At 37.4% G+C, this 20,024-nt stretch overlaps 1 protein-coding gene across 2 annotated transcripts; it reads right to left on the reverse strand.

The window, feature by feature from the left end:
- Positions 1 to 14,969: 14,969 nt before the first annotated feature.
- Positions 14,970 to 17,658, reverse strand: LOC129871249 (uncharacterized). Of its 2 annotated transcripts, none has more exons than XM_055946151.1 (4): positions 17,502 to 17,658; positions 16,483 to 16,644; positions 16,194 to 16,257; positions 14,970 to 15,632 (listed from the first exon to the last, which is right to left on the reverse strand). In XM_055946151.1, the coding sequence occupies exons 2-4, from the start codon at positions 16,629 to 16,631 to the stop codon at positions 15,321 to 15,323; spliced, it is 525 nt and encodes a 174-aa protein (XP_055802126.1). In that variant the 5' UTR covers positions 16,632 to 16,644; positions 17,502 to 17,658; the 3' UTR covers positions 14,970 to 15,320. The 2 variants fall into 2 exon arrangements, with proteins under 2 accessions (XP_055802126.1, XP_055802125.1); XM_055946150.1 differs by having other exon boundaries at positions 16,483 to 16,677.
- Between the last annotated feature and the right edge of the window lie 2,366 nt (positions 17,659 to 20,024).

Genomic DNA, 20,024 nt, shown 5'->3' on the forward strand with positions numbered 1-20,024 from the left:
AATGGTCCTCATACTCGAAAAATGACGTGCCTCCTTGAGTCAAACTCTCAAATCTCAGTCTACTCTCTTCATGTATGCTCTATGGGATGAAGCGATCCTCAAAAGCACTATTAAAAACTCCCCACTCAATCGAAAGGGATCCAACAGTTCTGGATCTCATGAATGTCCTCCACCACTCACTGACTGACCCACAGAGATGGAGTGCAATAAATTGAACACCCTGAGCATCAGCAATGCTCACTACATCCAACATCTCACGACACAATATCAAAAACTCATGTACATCCTTGACCTTACCACCCTGGAACTGGGGTGGTTTCATCTTCTGAAACCTCTCATAGCACTACTGATCAGCTATAGTCATAACCATAGCTGGAGCAATCTGCACATCGACAGCTGCTGCGGGAACCAATGGTGGCTGCCCCACCTGAACCTAAACTACTAGCACCTGATGCTACTCTGGAGTCTGTACACCAACCCTAGTATGTGAACCCTATGGTGTGCCTGCGGTACTTGAGTGAAACTAGGAGGTGCCACCCAAAAAAATCTCTCAAAGCTCTTCTGCTCAACTACTGACATTGTAGCACTAGTAGAAATTGGTGGAGCTGTAAATCTCGAGGAAATGATAGAAAGCAAAAAAGAAGAACTCAGAGTCTGGAATCCAACACTAAGCCCCTGAAATGGAGGTGTAGTACCAACTGCGATAGAAGAGCCAGAAGTACCTAGGAGGAAACCAGGAGTCGGAGTACCATCCAATCTAGCCAATAGTCTAATCAATAACTCCTGAAGCATTGGAGCACTATCAGGGACCGCAGGAGGCTGGGTGGCCTCTGCTCATCAGTCTACTACTCATAATCATCCTCGTGCTCATACACTGGCTCATGCCATGGCTCTCTAGCTCGGCCATGAGCAGGTGTCTCTCCCATCTCTTGACTCCACCACGTCTTCTGCCTCGCCCGCAAATTGGGGCTCGGGCAGCAGGTGTTGCCTCACTCTCGGTGACTCCGGCTCTAGTCCTCACCATCTGTGCAAAAGGAATAGATTATAGATATACAACACTTGATATGAATAACTCGTACGAAAGGAATCAAAAGAAGGAATTTATCCTAATAAGTATATTGTAGCCTCTCAAAGATAAGTATGAAAGTCTACGTACTGATCCACAAGACTCTAATAGGCACCCTACTCTTTAACTCATGAGACCGGTGAACCTAGCGCTCTGATACCAATTTTTTATGACCCAAAAATTGAGGTTATGATAGCACACATCTCAAACCCCAACTCGATGTAGCCAAAAAGTAAAACCATATGAGACTCCCAAAGGGAAGTCATGCCACAATTAAACACAAAATAAAGGACAACAACAAAATTATTCCAAAACCTAGTATCATAAGTTTAAGAGCATCTAAATATAAATCTGAGTCTGAATACACAGTGTAAGTCTCACTCTGGCTACGCTGTCGCCAATTTATATGGAACGGCGCGAGTAAAGTAAACACATAAATACAGTTTAATATTACAATTAAATAGATAGAACAAATATCACATTTGTCAATGCAATGCAATGAATTATAAGGATGCAATGATATGATGGTACAGTGGGTTCAAGGTTATCGCAAGACATGTCGTATACACCTGCCGAGTTGTGTTGCCAAGCAGGACCCATGGGGGTCTTGCAGATCATATAGCTCGTCACAATCTCAATGTATCAACTACCGAACCATCCAGCTCGTGGCCAAGGACTCATGATACCAATGCCTTATTCACTTGTCACCTATCTCATGATCAAGGATACAAAAGATGTCACATTTTTTCTTCCTCAAAAAGGATTTTCACAATTCTCAACTTTCCATTAATCAATGATAATATGAATGAGGATAAATGCATTTACAACATTTAAGGCATGGAGGTAATATCCAACTCAACATGTATGTCACGATCCGAATCTGGGTGTGATGGCACATGTCCTTTTCCACCAGACAAGTCAGCCTAAAACCCAATATTTACAGAGAAATAAGTAGAAACAGTCTAAACAAGTAAATAATAAATAAAAACGGATGTCTTTCGACTTAAATACCCAAGCAAAATCCTTCCTACATAATAAAAGGTTGAGTGAAAATCATTGACAAATTACGCCCTCCAACTTTTCTTAAAAATTTAACTTCCCCTCGACTTTGAATAAGACATTCTTTCCTCTTTATCATAGTTGACTTTTCAAAATGTCTATTTTACCTTTACATTATCAACATTTATCTTCTTCTTTTTAAACTTCTTTAAAATTATTTTTATATATATTCTATAGAAAAAATAAATATTAATTTTTTTGACCAAAAAATATTAAAAATATTTTGTAAGTGTATAAACTAATGGCGTTCTATAATGAAATAACTTAGCATAATAAAAAAATTATTAATAATAATAAAATTTAATATCTATTTATACAAGTAAAAATTATAGAGAGTGACAACTTTACAGATGTATATTTTAATGCAGGTAATAAAAAATATTAATAAAAAAATTATATTTTCTTTTTAAAAATCTAAAAGATCATCCATTAATATTCTAAATAAATTTAAAATTATAATTTAGAAAATATTCCGAAAATGGTCAAATATACTTTTATACTATTGGAAATAATTTAAATATACCATTTGTTATACTTTGGATCTAAATATACCCCTTCCGTTATACTTTGATACTAATTGGCACGTGAAAGGCTTGGAACAAAATAATTCTCCCTTGAGAGGGGAATCATGTGCACAAGTAATTGATCAAGATTTCTTTTTCATGGTAATTGATAAACAATAAGCACAATTAATGGATCAAGATTTTTCTTCCAATGGCATCAAACAGAAAGCTCTCGTTAGCTTTAGCAATTTCGGTCTGCGACAATGGGGCAATAGCACCACAAGCGTGTATCGGCTTTAAAGCTTTGATTTTCTGAATCAGGTATTCATTGTTGGGTTAAGTTTGAGAAATGAGTCGGCTAAATAAAATGGGGCTGAGCGGGACGGGTTAAATTGAAATTAGGCATCTTAAGTTAGGTATGAGTTATTTTGTTCTAAGCATGTCATGTATCAATTTTAAACAGAAAGATAAATCAGTGTCCAAGTATAATAAAGGATATATTTAAACTATTTTTAGTAATATAAGAATATATTTGACCATTTTTCATTCAATTAAAGACGACCAAAATTCCTTTATTTATATGGACAATAAATAATAAGAGATAAGTAGAAATTAAGTATATATACATACTTAATGCATGTAATATTAAAAGAATAATCATAAAAGATATATAGCACTAGATTTTTTAATGAATTCATAAAAAACTTATTCTAATAATGAACTTAAATAAGAATCTATAAATAACTACAATAAAAAATAAAAAATGAAAAATTATATATAATAAAAAAGTGCAAAGAAGGACGATTTAAATGTCAAGGTAAAAATAGGCATTACCTAAAATAAAGAGGGAAGAATGTCTATCGTTCAAAATTGAAGAGGAGGAAGGGGGAGTGGTTGGGGGATTGATTTTTAAAATAAAATTGAAGGCATAAATGATTTTCACCCTAAGAGACTTCATATTTTCACCACAATTTTCTTCCATATTTCCTCCATTATTGAAGAACCAGACTTTATACATCAGTTGACGTGATTTTAATATTTTCATTCGTGATAAGTTTTTTTATTGATTTTGAAAAACAATTGAATTTATCTTCTTCTTTTTCAATAAGAAATATGATAATGTTCATTTAACATGCAGATAGATGATATGGAAACTTGATTCAAAAAGATAAGCACATAGTGTATGATATAGATATACAAACTAATATCACCTAAATTGAATATTACAATCCATATATACAAGTTTGTATATCCATTTCATGCACTATTAGAGATATCAAAATTTTAACTTCAAATCATGAAATCATAATTTGAAATCATATCTAAATGCACCCTTAAGATCAGTTTGACCATGTGAGGTGAAATCATATAAGCTGAAGTTAAATTTTTGTTTGGACTTGTAATTTAAATTCTAAGTTGCATTTTTTGCTCATAAACATAAGACTCCACAAGTTGTAAAAACTATCAAAATTGTCCAATTCTTTATACAGTTTTACCAAATAAACAAAAGTTCATAACAAAAATATATTATACTATCACAAAGTTATTCTAAAAATAATACAACATTAATTGATCGAACTTTAATTCAATAGAGGTTGGATTGATTCAAAATGCACAACATTTTCCCAATCAAATTGAGAGCAATCTTCAGGCGATTTATGCGAGAACAGCATCTGAGTCGCCTGAAATGCGCCTCCAAAATCGAATAACTTCAGGCGAGATTCAAGACATGGCAGCCACTGAAAGAAGCCGCTCACAGTCGCCGCCGTCGTGCCTTCATATTCGAAGCGGCTCCGGAGAGATTCGAACCATCGGACCTACTGGGGGTTGCTCACAAGGTCATGGCGCAGCTGTAGGAACAATCTTCACCGGAGAAATCATCGCCGGTGAAGAAAGTGGTGTCGGCGCAGGGGCTCAGGCGACTCATTTTAAACAAAAGTTATACCAGAATGTTCCTCAGTTTGATGCGCCTCTCCTAAGCTCAGAGCGCCACTTCGAATCACCTCCATTGGATTCGAATATCCCTTGGACCTCTGAGAACAGTAGGAGCCACGAAGTTGCAGGTTCAGCAGGTCAATTTTCGAAAAATATTAACTTTCAGGACCAAGTACAGCAACAATTGAATGGAATACAACCGTGTGATCACTATCATCATGCTCCAGCACAAATTCAAGAAATTCAAGGTACGGAGAAGGAATGTAACAGTAAGTCGTCAACGGAAATTCAAGATAAGTCCTCTCAGCCCACTAATTTCTCTCAATCTGAACAATTTCATTATGTTAACAATAATGTTGATGGTCAACTACCTGTGAATACACTCGAAAAAATGGCTTATGGTTCTACTGCTAGGAATAATATTATAGCTATGACCAATGACAAAAGAAATGATCGGAATGATAGAACTCAAACTCCCTTAGTTGTCAATCAAAGTGGTCATGAAAAGAATCAGTCGCAAGGAATTCAAAACAAGGAAACTGTTAAGGATCCTAACAATAGGAAACATGTTGATCAGGCCATCATCGAAAATAGTGTCGAAACTATTAAAAAACCCACCGGAATCGCTATTCCGGTGAACGCCCAAAATAATTCGCAATCCCAAAACGACCCACATACCATTACGAATGAAAAAAATCAAAAATCCCAATTTTTAGGCACCCCGAACTCAAATTCTAAAATTCCAACTTGCACAAATAGGGCCGAAAACAGTCTTCTCGTGCCTGAATCTGTTTTGGTTGATTGTATCACCACCCCAAGCAATCTTAGCACTTCCACTAATCCCAAACGTACCAACCATCCTCCCATTTCAGAATTCCCTCCCATCTCATCCAATTTCCAAAGATTCAACTCGAAAAACTCTAAAAATCCGGTAGTGTCCTTAACCCCCACCGCGCTACCTCCTAATACTAAGCCCCCTACCAACCAACCCACCACCACAAACCACCCTCCACCCCCTATAGCAAAGCAATCCATGGCTACAAGACTAAGAGCCAAACAAGCTGATCCTACAACCAGAATTGAGCTAACACCCCCAAAAAGGGTGACAAAACAAGGTTGTCCGGCTATCATGTTTAAGAGAGAAGACTACATGATTAAGATGGCTGAATCATGTAAGTATACTCTCATAGGCAAGTTTTACAGCCCAATGCCAAAGATGGAGGTAATACGAAAAAAGTTCATTACTCAAACTGAACTTAGGGGCAAGGGCAAGATCACCCATTTTAATTCTAGACATATATATATTGATCTTGACAATGAACATGATAGAGATACTGTTTTAGACAGTAAGAGAATGTACATAGACGGTGTATTCATGAGATTTCAAGTTTGGACCCCTACTTTCGATCCAAATTATGAAACCCCCACTCTCCCTGTTTGGGTCATACTCCCGGAACTCCCTTGGCATTGTTTCCATAAAGAATTTGTTACGCTTCTGCTCGCGGATGTGGGACAAGTGTTGCACTTGGACATGGCCTTCATGCAAAAGACGAGGGGGAGCGTGGCAAAAGCAAAAATCCAAATGGACATCACCAAGCCTAGAATCCAAAGTGTATGGATTGGATTCGACGAAAATGATGATCCAAATAGAGAAGGAAGATGGCAGGACATCGAATATGAAGATGTTCCCCTTTACTGTACCTACTGCAAACACCAAGGTCATACTCCTCTGGCTTGCCACGTCAGCAGAAGAGATGCAGAACGAAACAAGGCCAAAGATAAGGAAGAAGAGCCAAAGAAAGATGCGTTGCCAAAAAACACAGGTATGATCTCTACTCCTATTGTTTTAGCTAACACTCTAAGTTTCAGACAACAGGTACCTCTAGAAGAAACCACCACCACAACTCAGGAAGGAAGTCGCAGGGCGAAGGAGCACTCAATCAACCCAAACAGGAATCAAGTAGCAAACGACCAATGGCAAACCCAAAAGCGAAGAAACTTCAAAGGTAAGACCCAAACTGTGCAGAACACCCAAAGGATACAAGGCAATACTCAACAGGTGTACAAACCCATTCAAGCAAAGACGCCAAGTATTGACTCAATGCTCCCAAACCCCAATCCCCAATTTGATTGTAATTCTGTTGTTATGACTGGTCCAATTCAAAATGGACAGCGCGAGCATCAACCAGGTATTGACTCAATGCTCCCAATCCCCCATGGCTCCCCGAATAATATTTTTACTGTATTGTCTGATTCCGAAGTTGATGGAGGTGAGGATGGTATTGAGGAGGAGCCAACTAACCTGCAGGATGGGGTGTCCAGAGGGGGGGTTTTGTCTCATGTTTTGCATGAGAACCTTAGGACTGACCCTAGGAATGACTTTAGAGCTCCTGCTACCACTTCAAATATTCAGCATTTTTCTTCCCAGCAACTTGACAAACTGGACCTTGCCTCTAAGGAATTGCCTGAGAATCTTAAAGGCTCAGATGGTACTGAAATGAGGCTTGTGGATGCCCCTAGTTCCACACAGGAACAAGGTAACACTGCAGCTCCAATTCATTTGCACCAGCTGCAGTTTTTGGGAGAAGGCTCTTCACTTTGTCCAGTTGTTGGTTCCAAGGAAAATATGCTTGGTTTGAGTGTTGGTGCAGCTGCTACAGTGAAAGAAAAGAGTGTACAAAATAGGGCCACTGAGGTACAGGGATTGAGACCTGCATGTGCTACTATTTTCACTCCTGAAATGGGCATCAATGCAGCCCCTTTTCAGCCTCAGGATCTGCAGGTTGTGGGAGATGTTCTAGCTGCTGGTTTGAATGAAAAATTGCAGGTTTTGAGTGCTACTTCAGCCCCTAATCTGAAGAAATATAGAGTAAAACATAGGGACACTCAAGTGCAAGAATTCACACCTGCAGCTGGCCCTATTTTCAATCAATAATTTGACATAAATGCAGCTCATCTTCAGAGTCAAAATCTGCAGGTTTTGGGTGGTGGTTTAGTTGCAGGTTTGCATGAAAATCTACAGATTTTGGGTGTTACATCAGCTGCTATTTTTGAAGAGAATATGATGAACAATATGGCCACTCAGGAACAGGGATCAAGACCTCTAGTTGCTCCTATTTCCACTCAGGAAATGGGCAACACTGCAGCCCCTACTCAGTCTCTAAACCTGCAGGTTTTGGGACATGTTCCAGCTGTAGGATTAAAGGACAACTTGCATATCTTGGGGGCTAGCTCAACTCCTAGTTTGAAAGGAAAAAGTGTGCAAGTTGTGGTCCCTAAACTAATACCATTTCAGCACCAAAGTCTAGGTGTAGATCACAATGACAGTGCTGAAAATGACCAGGAAAAGGGCTGCAGTTTCAGCTATGCTTCAAGTGTTCAATTCCTCGATCCTGTCTCCCAACAAGTGCAACACCCAAACCCACAAATGCAGGCCTTTTATGCCTCTTTAACTCAACTTCCTGCTGCGAACCTTGTATTTAAAACACAAGGAGAAGCTACTATTTCTCCAACTGCTCAAATCAACTGTAGTAATTCCAAACAGACATCCAACTCTAGGACTCATAAAAGAAAGGAAGCTAGAAAGAGGAAAGAACTAAAACAACATCAAGCTGCTGCAGCCACCAATGATGTAGTTGCTAATACATGCTCGCAGTTGGTTTTAGTTAACCAAAATACACCTATCAGAAGCCCCGATTTTAAAGGTGAAGATCCCATCACTATTACTCCACTAAACATTGAGTCTATTCCTTTTATGCATCCACAACAAGACTCCACCATTCCCTGCGCACTAAATACTACTCCTACCCTAGCAAATGAATTTGATGAGTATGGTGTCATACATTCAGAAGATGAATATGACCAAGAGTTTCAAGGTGAGGTTGAACTGGAGGATGAAGAAGAGACTGCTGAACAGTCTAATAGAACTCTTGCACCATCCAAAACCACTACCAAAGTCACAGATAATGAGATGAACCAGCTAGCTAGTGAACAAGGCTTATCACCTAGAGGTATTCACCATAATCCAAAAATTTCTACTATGCATGCTTCGTTTAGTAGACCAAACACTAGGCTCTATAACCTCAGAACCCATCAATGATTAACACAATTGTATGGAATGCTAGAGGTATCAATACCAAAGGTGTCATAGATAGACTAAAGTTCCTCAAACAAATCCATCAAACGTCCATAATTTCCATCCTAGAACCTTTTTCCAACAACGCTCATCTACAAAGCTTTAGAATCAACCTTGGTATGGATAGGTCCGCTTGCAATCCTAATGGTAAGATTTGGATTTTCTGGACTCAAGATGTTGATTGTAAAGTTATTGATATTGACGATCAACAGATCACTTGTGAGATGAAACATGTAGAGCATCCAAATGCATTTCTCATGACATTTGTTTATGGAAAATGCAAAGATACTCTTAGACGGCCACTTTGGGATAGGCTTTTGCATCACGCTTCCACTAACCTTCCTTGGTGTACAGTTGGGGACTTCAATGTCACCACGTCCACTACTGAGAAACTAGGTGGAATCCCTTACAACATGCAGAAAAGCTTTGAGTTTATCAGCGTTATCGAAGCTTGTGGCCTAACGGATTTGGGGTATCATGGCTCAGACTACACTTGGTGTAATCAACGAGATATGCATAAAAGAATATGGAAGCGACTCGATAGAGCTATGGTGTCCGATAACTGGTTAGCTGTTATGCCACACACTTCAGTTACTCACCTCCCTTTGACTGGCTCTGACCATAACCCTTTACTAATAGAGATGAATGCTAGACAGGATTCCCTTATTAAATATTTTAAATTCTTGAATTGTTGGGTGGATAACCCTACTTTTCTTGAAACTGTAAAGTCCTGTTGGGACATACCTATGACGGGGAATCCAATGTGGTCATTCCACCAAAAAATGAAAAGGCTATCCTCTACCCTTAGCAAATGGTCGAGAGTGGAATTCGACGATATTTTTGCCAAGGTTAAGGAATATGAAGAATTGGTGAAAAGTGCCGAAGAAAATCTGATAATATCCAATAATGAAGAGAACAGGATGCAATTGCATGCTCTCAACGCCGAATACACCAGATTTCTTAAAATTGAAGAGAACATTCTGAAACAAAAAACTCAACTACATTGGTTCAAGGATGGAGACGCTAACACCAAGTATTTCCATGCTTTAATTCGTGGCAGGAGAAGGCGACTGTTCATTCACAAGGTTACTAACGAAGAGGGGGATTTGATTCAAGGCGACGAACACATTGCTAGAGCAGCTTGTGATCATTTTCAAAAACTATTCACAGGTGATGAGTCTCCGATTTCGGAGAACATCTTGAATTGCGTTCCTAGAATGATCACAGCTACTCAGAATGAAAGCCTTCAAGCCACGCCTACCATTGAGGAGTTAAAACAGGTGGTCTTCTCCATGAACCCTAACTCTGCAGCCGGTCCGGATGGCATGAATGGAAAATTTTTCCAAGCTTGCTGGGAAATTATTTCGGAGGACCTACTTGCAGTGGTTAACTCTTTCTTCTGTGGCCATGCTATGCCTAAGTTTTTTTCTCATGCATGTTTAGTCTTGCTTCCAAAGGTATATCACCCCAACACGCTCTCTGACTATAGACCCATTAGTCTCAGTAACTTTACTAATAAGATAATATCAAAACTCATTTGCCTCAGGCTTTCTCCCATTCTCCCCGGTCTTATTTCTCCTAATCAGTCTGGGTTTGTAAAAGGAAGAAGCATCTCAGAAAATATCATGCTAGCACAAGAGATTATCCACGATATCCGGAAGCCTGTTATTGGCGAGAATGTGGTTATCAAGTTAGACATGGCCAAAGCATATGATAGAGTCTCCTGGTCCTATACTTGTCTGGTACTGAGAAGAATGGGCTTCGGTGAGACCTTTATTGATATGATTTGGCGAATCATGTCTAATAACTGATACTCCGTTCTCGTTAATGGGTCTAGACATGGTTTTTTCCACTCCACCAGAGGGCTCAAACAGGGTGACCCTCTTGCTCCCGCCTTATTCATTTTAGGAGCGGAGGTGCTGTCCCGAATGCTGAATAGTCTTCATAGCTACCACTTCTACCAGGGTTTCCATATGGCGAAAAGAGGCCCACAGATTAATCATTTGAGTTTTGCGGATGACGTTATCATCTTTACCTCCGGAAGGAGGGAAACTCTTCAGATTATCATGAAGACCTTGACCCTATATGAGCAGACATCGGGGCAAATTATAAACAAGAATAAGAGTCACTTCATGATGCATTCCAATGCGCTCCAAGACAATGTGGATATGGTGAAACAGGTTATAGATTTCACTCAAAAGCATAGTCCCATCACCTACTTAGGATGCCCTCTCTACATTGGCAGGCAGAGAGTCATGTACTATACGGACATGGTTTCTAAGGTTGTCAACAGAATTAGAGGGTGGCATTCCAAAATCCTCAGCTACGGCGGTAAAGCTACACTTGTGAGATATGTACTTCAGTCGCTCCCCATTCACCTCCTTTCAGCCATTACTCCTCCTAGTACTACTCTCAAGCAGATTGAGAGAGTTACCGCTGATTTTTTCTGGGGGTGGAAGGATAATAAGAAAAAATACCATTGGTCTTCATGGAAAAATCTGTGCTATCCTTATGATGAAGGAGGTATTGGGTTGAAGAGAACTACAGATGTCTGCAAATCTCTCCAGTTCAAGCAGTGGTGGATATTTAGAGCTAAATAGACGCTGTGGGGTGATTTCCTTAGAGCCAAATACTGTCAGAGAGCCAACCCCATCACCAAAAAATTCCATTCTGGGCAGTCGCGTGTGTGGAAACATATGATGCACAACAAACACACTGCCGAACCTCACATTCAATGGAGGCTACACTCGGGTTTGTGTTGTTTCTGGTGGGACGACTGGCTAGGTGTCGGACCATTAGCAAACTATAGACACGAGCTGGGAAGAGCGAACAATGCTAGGGTGGCTGATTTTCTTATAGATGGGCAGTGGAACATCGACATGCTAAATCAGTTGGCTCCAGCACAGCTCATTACTCTCATAACTTCTACCACACTACAGACGCAAGAAAACAAACCAGATCAGGCCATTTGGAAGCTGAATACCAATGGAAGCTTCACCTGCTCTTCGGCATGGAAGCTTGTGAGGAAACACAAGACCAAGACACTCTCCGACCACTACACTTGGCACAAAAACATACCCTTTAAATGCTCTTTTTTGCTGTGGAGGGCTTTTAGAGGCAAGCTGCCCACGGAGGAAAAGATCATTGCATTCGGCCATGTTTCCACTCCATGTTGTTGCTGCCACAGCCCAGGTCTGGACACCATAGAACACATTTTCAGCACGGGCCAATTTGCTAGGAATATTTGGCGCTACTTCTCAGATTCCCTAGGCATCAAACATGAAGTCACGCCCCTCAAACCCCTTATTATGAGCTGGTGGCTTCGCAAGTACCGCACAGAAGCTCACAAACTTATCCTTCACTCCACCCCAATATTTATATGTTAGAATTTGTGGAAGAATAGATGCGCGAGCAAATACGGGGGGAAGAGTTCTAGCTTGGCGAGAGTGAAATTTGCAGTTTTCAAGGACATCTCTAATCTTCTTAGAATCGCATACCCCTATATCCATTGGCCTTCGAACTGGATCCACACTATCTCCTACATAGATAAGTGTAGTCATGAGATGAAGATTACCCAAGTCTCATGGATTAAGCCACAACTCGGTTTCGTTAAGCTATTTACTGACGGTAGCGCGTTGGGTAATCTGGGGGCTATTGGGGGGGTGGCATTGTAAGAGATCACATGGGTAATTTCCTCTTCGCTTATGCCATACCACTAGGGGAGGGAACCAACAATCAAGCTGAACTAGAGGCGGCTACTTATGGGCTTAGATGGTGCATTCAACAGGGCTTCCATCATGTTATCCTAGAAGTTGACTCGGAGTTGCTCACTAAATGGATCAATCACCAGATGAAACCTCCGTGGAGCCTTCACCAGGTAACTCATGACCTTGTTGATATTACCAAATTATTTGCCTTCTTTTCTTGCAGACATGTATACAGGGAGGCAAACTTCACTGCGGATGCTCTCTCCAAGCACAGTCACACTCTTACCATTCCAGGCCACTACACTACCCTCCAGCAGCTACCTCGTGGTATTCGAGGATACTACATGCTAGATAGAATCGGCCTACCTAGCTTTAGGCGGAGGAAGACCAAACGGATTAAGAAGCCTCCATGATCTACTACTTTGTTTTGCATCCTTGGATTGATCACCCAATTGCAGTGTTTGTGATTCCCCATGTTATAATTTTAGTCATGTTCTTTGATGATTCTCGTTTACGCTAAAATTTTGTTGTATATATAGCTTTTATGAAGATTATCTCCTTTTATATTTAGATTTTTCCTTTACTATGTAAAGGGAGAGTCTCCCTTATTTATGTTTTTCTAGTTTCTTTGTATCGAGAGGAGTCTTCTCCTTTAGGTGCATAGTTTCTAGGATCCTTTTTTGTGTGCTTGTATCGGGGATGAGCTGATTGACCTTATTAGGAATATCGGCTTATGAACCACCATAGGATTGGAGGTTAGGTTTATGCCCCCCTCCGTGTATCTTTCTATTTTTATGTATAATACAGCTTGGGGGTGAGCGGCTCAACCCCTGGCCGCGCATGAGAGGTGGGAGCCTCGTGTATGGTCTGTTCCCATAAAAAATAAAAAAAAATAAAAAAAAATAAAAAAAATAAATAAATAAAAAAGTATAATTGAACATAAGTTGCAGTGTATTACTCCCTCTATTCCATATTAACTGAATTTCTAGAGCTTTTTTCATTGTTCAAAATAGTTGAATTGTTCAAAGTTCAAGAGAAATGTTTGAAATTTTTTTCGTATTTACCCTTTCCATTAATGAAGTTTTGTAATTTCCTAGAAGTAAACTATACTAGTTACAAAGTTATAATCTAGTAAAGGACTACTTGTATTTATGATTTCACATTTAATCATTTTTATGATGCTACAACAACAACAACAACAATAAATCCAGTATAATCTCACCATGTAGGGTATGGGGAGGGTAGAGTGTACGCAGACCTAACCCCCACCTCGAAAGGTAGGGCGGCTGTTTCCGAAAGACTCTCGGCTCAAGAGAGGAAAACAAGATAAAAGGTCAAATAGGGACAAGCATATCGAAAACAGAATGAAAACAAGGAATAACAAAAGTGAGAAAGTCATGGTAGAATAGCACGTAATAAAGAGGCATTAACTACTATAAATAAATAAGATAATCAAAGTACAACGGCCCCACACCTATAAACAACAATACAATGCAGAAATCAAATGGCAATAAACAATGAGCAGAATTACAACTACTACGGTGTAAGGATAAGTCACCTAGCCTTTTATCCTAATCTGAGTCATCCACAAAGGAAATTATAGTGCGCTAATGTGCTTACTAATAGGAAAGAATAACGAGACTATGTACCAGCCTTATACCCTAATGTGGGTCCTCCACACCCTCCTATCTAAGGTCATGTCATCGATAAGTTGTAACTGCCCCATGTACTGTCTAATCACCTCTCCCCAATATTTTTTCGGCCTACCCCTACCTCTTCTGAAATCATCCATGGCCAACCTCTCGCACCTCCCCAATCATTTTTATGATGTTGATTAAACAAAAGGGTAATAGAGGAAAATATGGTTTAAATTTTGTTCTTAAATATTTTTTTTAATATGTGTGCATTACCTTAGAAATTCAACTAATATGGAATAGAGGGAGTACTATTTAATATAATTTCCCCACATAGTATGGCAATCTCTTCATGTTGAACATGCATTTCTCGATATAAATGGTTTAAATGTTAATAAGAGTAATACTATCAATTATAAATTTTGTTCACATATGAAATAAATAGTTAGTAGATATAAAATGGTGATTATTTTTTTTTACAAAATATAAATTTGTAGGTCATCTTTGTATTTGAAAAATATGAAATCATGATGTGAAAATTTCCAAATCAAGCTTTTTGAAGAATTTAAAATTTCGAAATCATAAAATGAAATCACATATTCAAACGTTGATTTCACCTCTTAATTTCAAATCACAAGACGAATCACATTTCCAAATGCCTACTGCATAGTATTTTGAAACCTATTATAACACATACATATAACACGTTAATATCTCAAACTTAAGAAGGAAAAGATAAAAGGGGGGGTGTGGGGTAGGGGAAGGGGGCATGCAGCTGGGTGGGATTGTAAAATGCCACAAAAGCTAAGAGCTATACGCGTTTGGAATGACAAACCAGCAAAGCATCTTCACACCCCACACCATTAAATTGCAACTAACAGAAAGTGATGGATACAGAATCACCATACGCAATGAATGATGCAACATAAGTATCAAAGCCGTAAACGGATTTTTTATATAAATATTCATACATTGATTTTACAATGTGAATAGACCACATCTCATGATTCCAATCAACAACTAATTTTTCCTTCTCATTTTTACAAAATCTCTTCGAACAAGAGGGACCCATAAAAAACATTAAATTACTCTCAATTAGACTCTAATTACTTTGTTAATAACGACTCTCATTTACTTGCAAGTACAAAAGACACTATATTACAATTTTACTTACATAAGACCCTTTGAACTTATTTACACTAGGTAAAAGGATCTTTCCTTGGCTTCTCAGTCGACGAAAATGTTCCAAAAGTTGATTTCCTCTTTATGTACTGTTTTCTCTTAAGCCAATGTAGGGATGCTGCAATTACGACGATCCCTGTCAAGGCAATCGAAACCTTCAACTCTCACGGCTGGATGGTGGCCAAAATTCGCCCTGCTCACGCATCCGCCTTTCCTGGCGGATGCTGAGGGGGACGAAGCCAATCCGGAGGGAATTGGTATTGCCCGTGGTGATACTGGGGTGACCTTCTCGTCCCCAAATCGGGCGTCTTGAATCAATGGGTTAGATACTCTACTCGGCGGTGACCCACAAAAAAATGGAGGCGACGAGGCTACTTGTGTAGCTGATTGATCCACACTATTACCACCACCCTGTAAATATTTTCAAAACCATAAATAAGCAGATGAATCCGCGAAAAATACTTCATTGTTCTAATTTACGTGATATTCTTTATTTTTTTGTCGGTACAATACTTCTCAATTTGTTCTTAATATGATGATTTGTAACTACACAGATATCTATAACTCACTTTGTTCCTTTTTACTTGTCGTCGTTGAATTATAAATTTCAAAAATCTTTTTTTCATTTTTAAATTTCATGTTCAATCAAATACCATACTTTAAACATATATAATTAGACAAGATGGACCCAAAATAGGAAGTTTTAATCAATCACGATATGTTAATTGCTTGTAAGCCACTCAATGTAGGCAAAACATGAAATTCACATTCTACGGCTAGCACCGACAAGAACATGGCACCCACACACTTCGGGGCATAAGACTTTTTCAATAGGTCCACAAATGCACTCCTTTTTATTTTTATTTTATTAATTTTTGCTTACAACAAATGAATGAATTCCACGTACCTCTCCCCAACAAACTAGCCAAAAAAATATATTTAGTAGTTACTGAACAAAAGTGATAAACTCACCTTTGTGAGGATGATATCTAATAAATCAGCTCCAGCTCTTGAATCACAGAGGTCTTGCTGATGGCTGAAAAAGAGATGAAATTTTGAAATTAGTCAAAACAGCAGAATTCACAACTCACAAGACTGAAGAACTAAAACAGGCGGGGTGAGAGTTCGACACCACATACTAATCAATAAAGTAAATTGAGAATTATAAAATTTTAAGTTCAAATTTAAATAGATATAAAAATATTAAGTTCACCCGAATATTACGATTATAAAAAAAAAAGCAGAGGGGAGAGAAGTTTACCTGACATGCCATCTGAGAGGTCTCATAGGGCTAATACGTCGGGGTTTTGGGCAAACAACGGCGTCCTTCTTATCGGAAATCGAGGAATAGGAACGCATCATCTCTTCACGAGCGGCAAAATTACTTTGTTGAATAGCACAGTGATTCATTTTTTAAAGTTTTCTACAAATATAAAAGTTAATGTATAAACAACGCCTGCACCAAAGGTAATGAAGATTTTTTAAATAAAAAAATTAGAATTATCTAGTAAAAGAAAAAAAAAATCCTAGATAGACTTGACAGATCTAAAGATATATAACAGTGACGTAAGGAAAAATGAAAAAAATAATAATAATTTCCTTGAATTATTATGTGGAATTTTCTAGATCTGGTTTTAAAAAAAACGTAAAGCGGAGATTAGCCGGCGCAGAATTTGATCTTTCCGTTGCCGGAAAAATTAAAAGAAATTAAGAGATCGTAGATCTAAAAAATAATTAAACATAATATTAGACTTTAAATTAGGAGAAATTAAGAGATCGTAGATTTCCAGCTTCATATGAATTTGAAGGAGCATAATATTAGTTTTAAAAAAAAACAGATTTTCAAAAAATCGCAAGGCTGACTTTTAGCTCTCCGTTGAAACAACTGAGAAATCACCGGAAAAGAAAACGAAATTTTTTTAGAGAAACTTGGATCTGGAAAAAAACACCTTCAAATCATATCAAAAATTCATAAAAACTTAGCTTATTAAATTTCCAGCTGAATAAACTTTAATAGAGAGTTGAGAAAATCAGATGATTTCTTTGTTTTTTTCAAAGATCTACACATAATTTAATACAGCAAAAATCGAGCTTCATGGAAACGATGAAAAAATAAAACCATATCGCAGGACTAACAGCATATATTACTTTGCTATATCTCCATCATAACATAAATCATACATATACTATACTATAAACAAATCATTTTTTTCAAACGACTAATTTTTTTCCAAAACAAAAAGGGAATAAATTCGCAAAAACATAAGAGAAAGTGTTTACCTGAAGGAAGTGTAGGAAAAAAGTATGGTTAGATTTGAAGAGGAGGATTCAAATAAAGGGGGAAAATATTAGAGAAAAAGAAACGGTCAGTTTAAGACAGGAGTACAGAAGGACAACAAAGATGGGTTCTATGACTTTTATACATTGGAAGAAAGAGAAAAATATCAAATCAAATACTATATACTATAATTTTATTTATTTATATAGTCCAAGGAGAGAGGGGGAGAAATTATCAAATCCAATATATTTTTATAATTACAATAACAATAATATATTTGGTGTCACCTTATTTTGAATTTGAAAATGATAGAATATATGAATTATTTTTAAAGAATAAAAAATTGTTTTCAATATACATTTGATTCAAAATTATCATTTAAAAAATAATATAGTTATAATAAGATAAAGAAAACAAGTACGGAGGGGTAGGGTGGGCATAATAGAGTATGGTAGAGTATTGAAAAGTTTGATTCGATAATTTTAATTTACATTTTTAAAAATTTATATTATTATTATATCAAATGAATTTGATACGGTTTGGTATTTTAAAATTTGATTTTGATATTTTACGGTACGATAAATCTATTGTACGAGGCGGAGTGTTGGCCAATCAAGAAACTTCATGTTCAGAAGATGAAAGTCGCGGAAATGCGAATGCTGCGATAGATGTGTGGCACACTAGGATGGATAGAATTAGGAATGAAGATATCCGAGACAAGGTGGGAGTGGCATCGGTGGAGGACAAGATGCGGGAAGCGAGACTGAGATGGTTTGGACATGTGAAGAGGAGAAACACAGATGCTCCAGTGCGGAGGTGCGAGAGGTTGGCTATGGACGGCTTCAGGAGGGGCAAAGGGAGGCCGAAGAAGTATTGGGAAGAGGTGATTAGACATGATATGGCACAGTTGCAGCTCACCGAGGACATGACCTTAGATAGGAGGCTGTGGTGGACTCAGACTAAAATAGTGGGCTGGGTGGCTTATCTTTTCTCCATAGTAGTCGTAGCTGCGCTCATTTGTTTATTAACATTTAATTTTTGCATGTGATTACTGCTTATATTTGTTGGTCCGGTTTACTTTGGGTATCCTATTTATCTATAGTAGTTAATGCTCCTTTATCCCTTGATCTTTCCTACCCTGACTTTATCGCTCTCATTATTCATATTTTTATATTGTTTTCTATATGATTGGCTCTACTGACCTATGTCTTGTTTTCCTTGTTTCTCCTCCCTTGTTTTTCTCTCTTAAGTCGAGGTTCTTTCGGAAACAGTCGTCCTACCTTTCAAGGTGGGGGTTAGGTTTGCGTACACTCTACTCTCCCCAGACCCCACATGGTGGGACTATACTGGGCTTGTTGTTGTTGTTGTTGTTGTTGGTCAACTTCACGTCTTCAACTTACATATATTATTATAATAAGCAATTATAATTTTGGTTTTTCGAAAAAAGTCTCAACTATATCATAGTAATACCTTATACATGTAAAAACTATTCAAAATAAAGTATAAATAATTTTCTTTTTTAAACAATCACCCAAAAAGAATATTTAAATAAAGGAAAAGACTCAAATATGCCATCGAACTTTGAGAAAAGGCTCATCTATGTCATTCATTAAAAATTTGGCTCATTTATGTCATTTTCGTTTGAAAAAAGGCTCATCCATGCCATTATTTATAGCTAATTTTTTTTATTATTTTGTAAAATTATTTTGTACACGTGATCAATTATGCTTCGACCACGTCATTGACTAACTTATTTTTTTAAATAGAAAAGATTCAAATATATCATTGAACTTTGAGAAAAGGCTCATTTATGTCATCCATTAAAAGTTTGGCTCATCTATGTCATTTTAATTAACAAATAATGGCATTGATGAGTCTTTTCTTAAATGAAAATGATATAAATGAGCCAAACTTTTAATAGATATCATAGATAAGCCTTTTCTCAAAGTTCGATAACATATTTGAGTTTTTTCCCTTTAAATAAAAATAGAGTAATCAAAATTTCAACATCTAAATAATTAGTTACTATTTTATATATTTATTAGTATTATATAGTTACATATATATGAATTTTATATAATTATATACTTTGATATGATATTCGATATTTTAATATTTTTTTAATAAATATCAAATATCATATTAAATATCAAACTTATTAAAAATACATACCAAATATTATACTAAATATCATAAAATCCAAATAACAATATTAAAATTTTCAATTTTAATATGATATTTGGTAACTACTTTACCATGCTACGGAGAGTGCAAGATATGCAATGGTTCCTGAAAAAAAGAAATATAAAGTGAAAATTATTGTTTTTTTCTTTTTTAAAAAAAATTATCATGCTGGCGGTGCCTGCAGCGAGATATCTCATCGATATTCCCACCCACTTCGAACTATTTTCTTTTTTTCTTTTTTAATTTAAGAAAAGAATTAAATTTGTGATTTTAGATGTATTATTAGATTTTGTGTCCATAAATAATACTTAGTACTTTCTTCATATCAATTTTTCCAATTT

The sequence above is a fragment of the Solanum dulcamara genome, chromosome 10 (assembly GCF_947179165.1).
Source record: "Solanum dulcamara chromosome 10, daSolDulc1.2, whole genome shotgun sequence".
Lineage (NCBI taxonomy): Eukaryota > Viridiplantae > Streptophyta > Magnoliopsida > Solanales > Solanaceae > Solanum > Solanum dulcamara.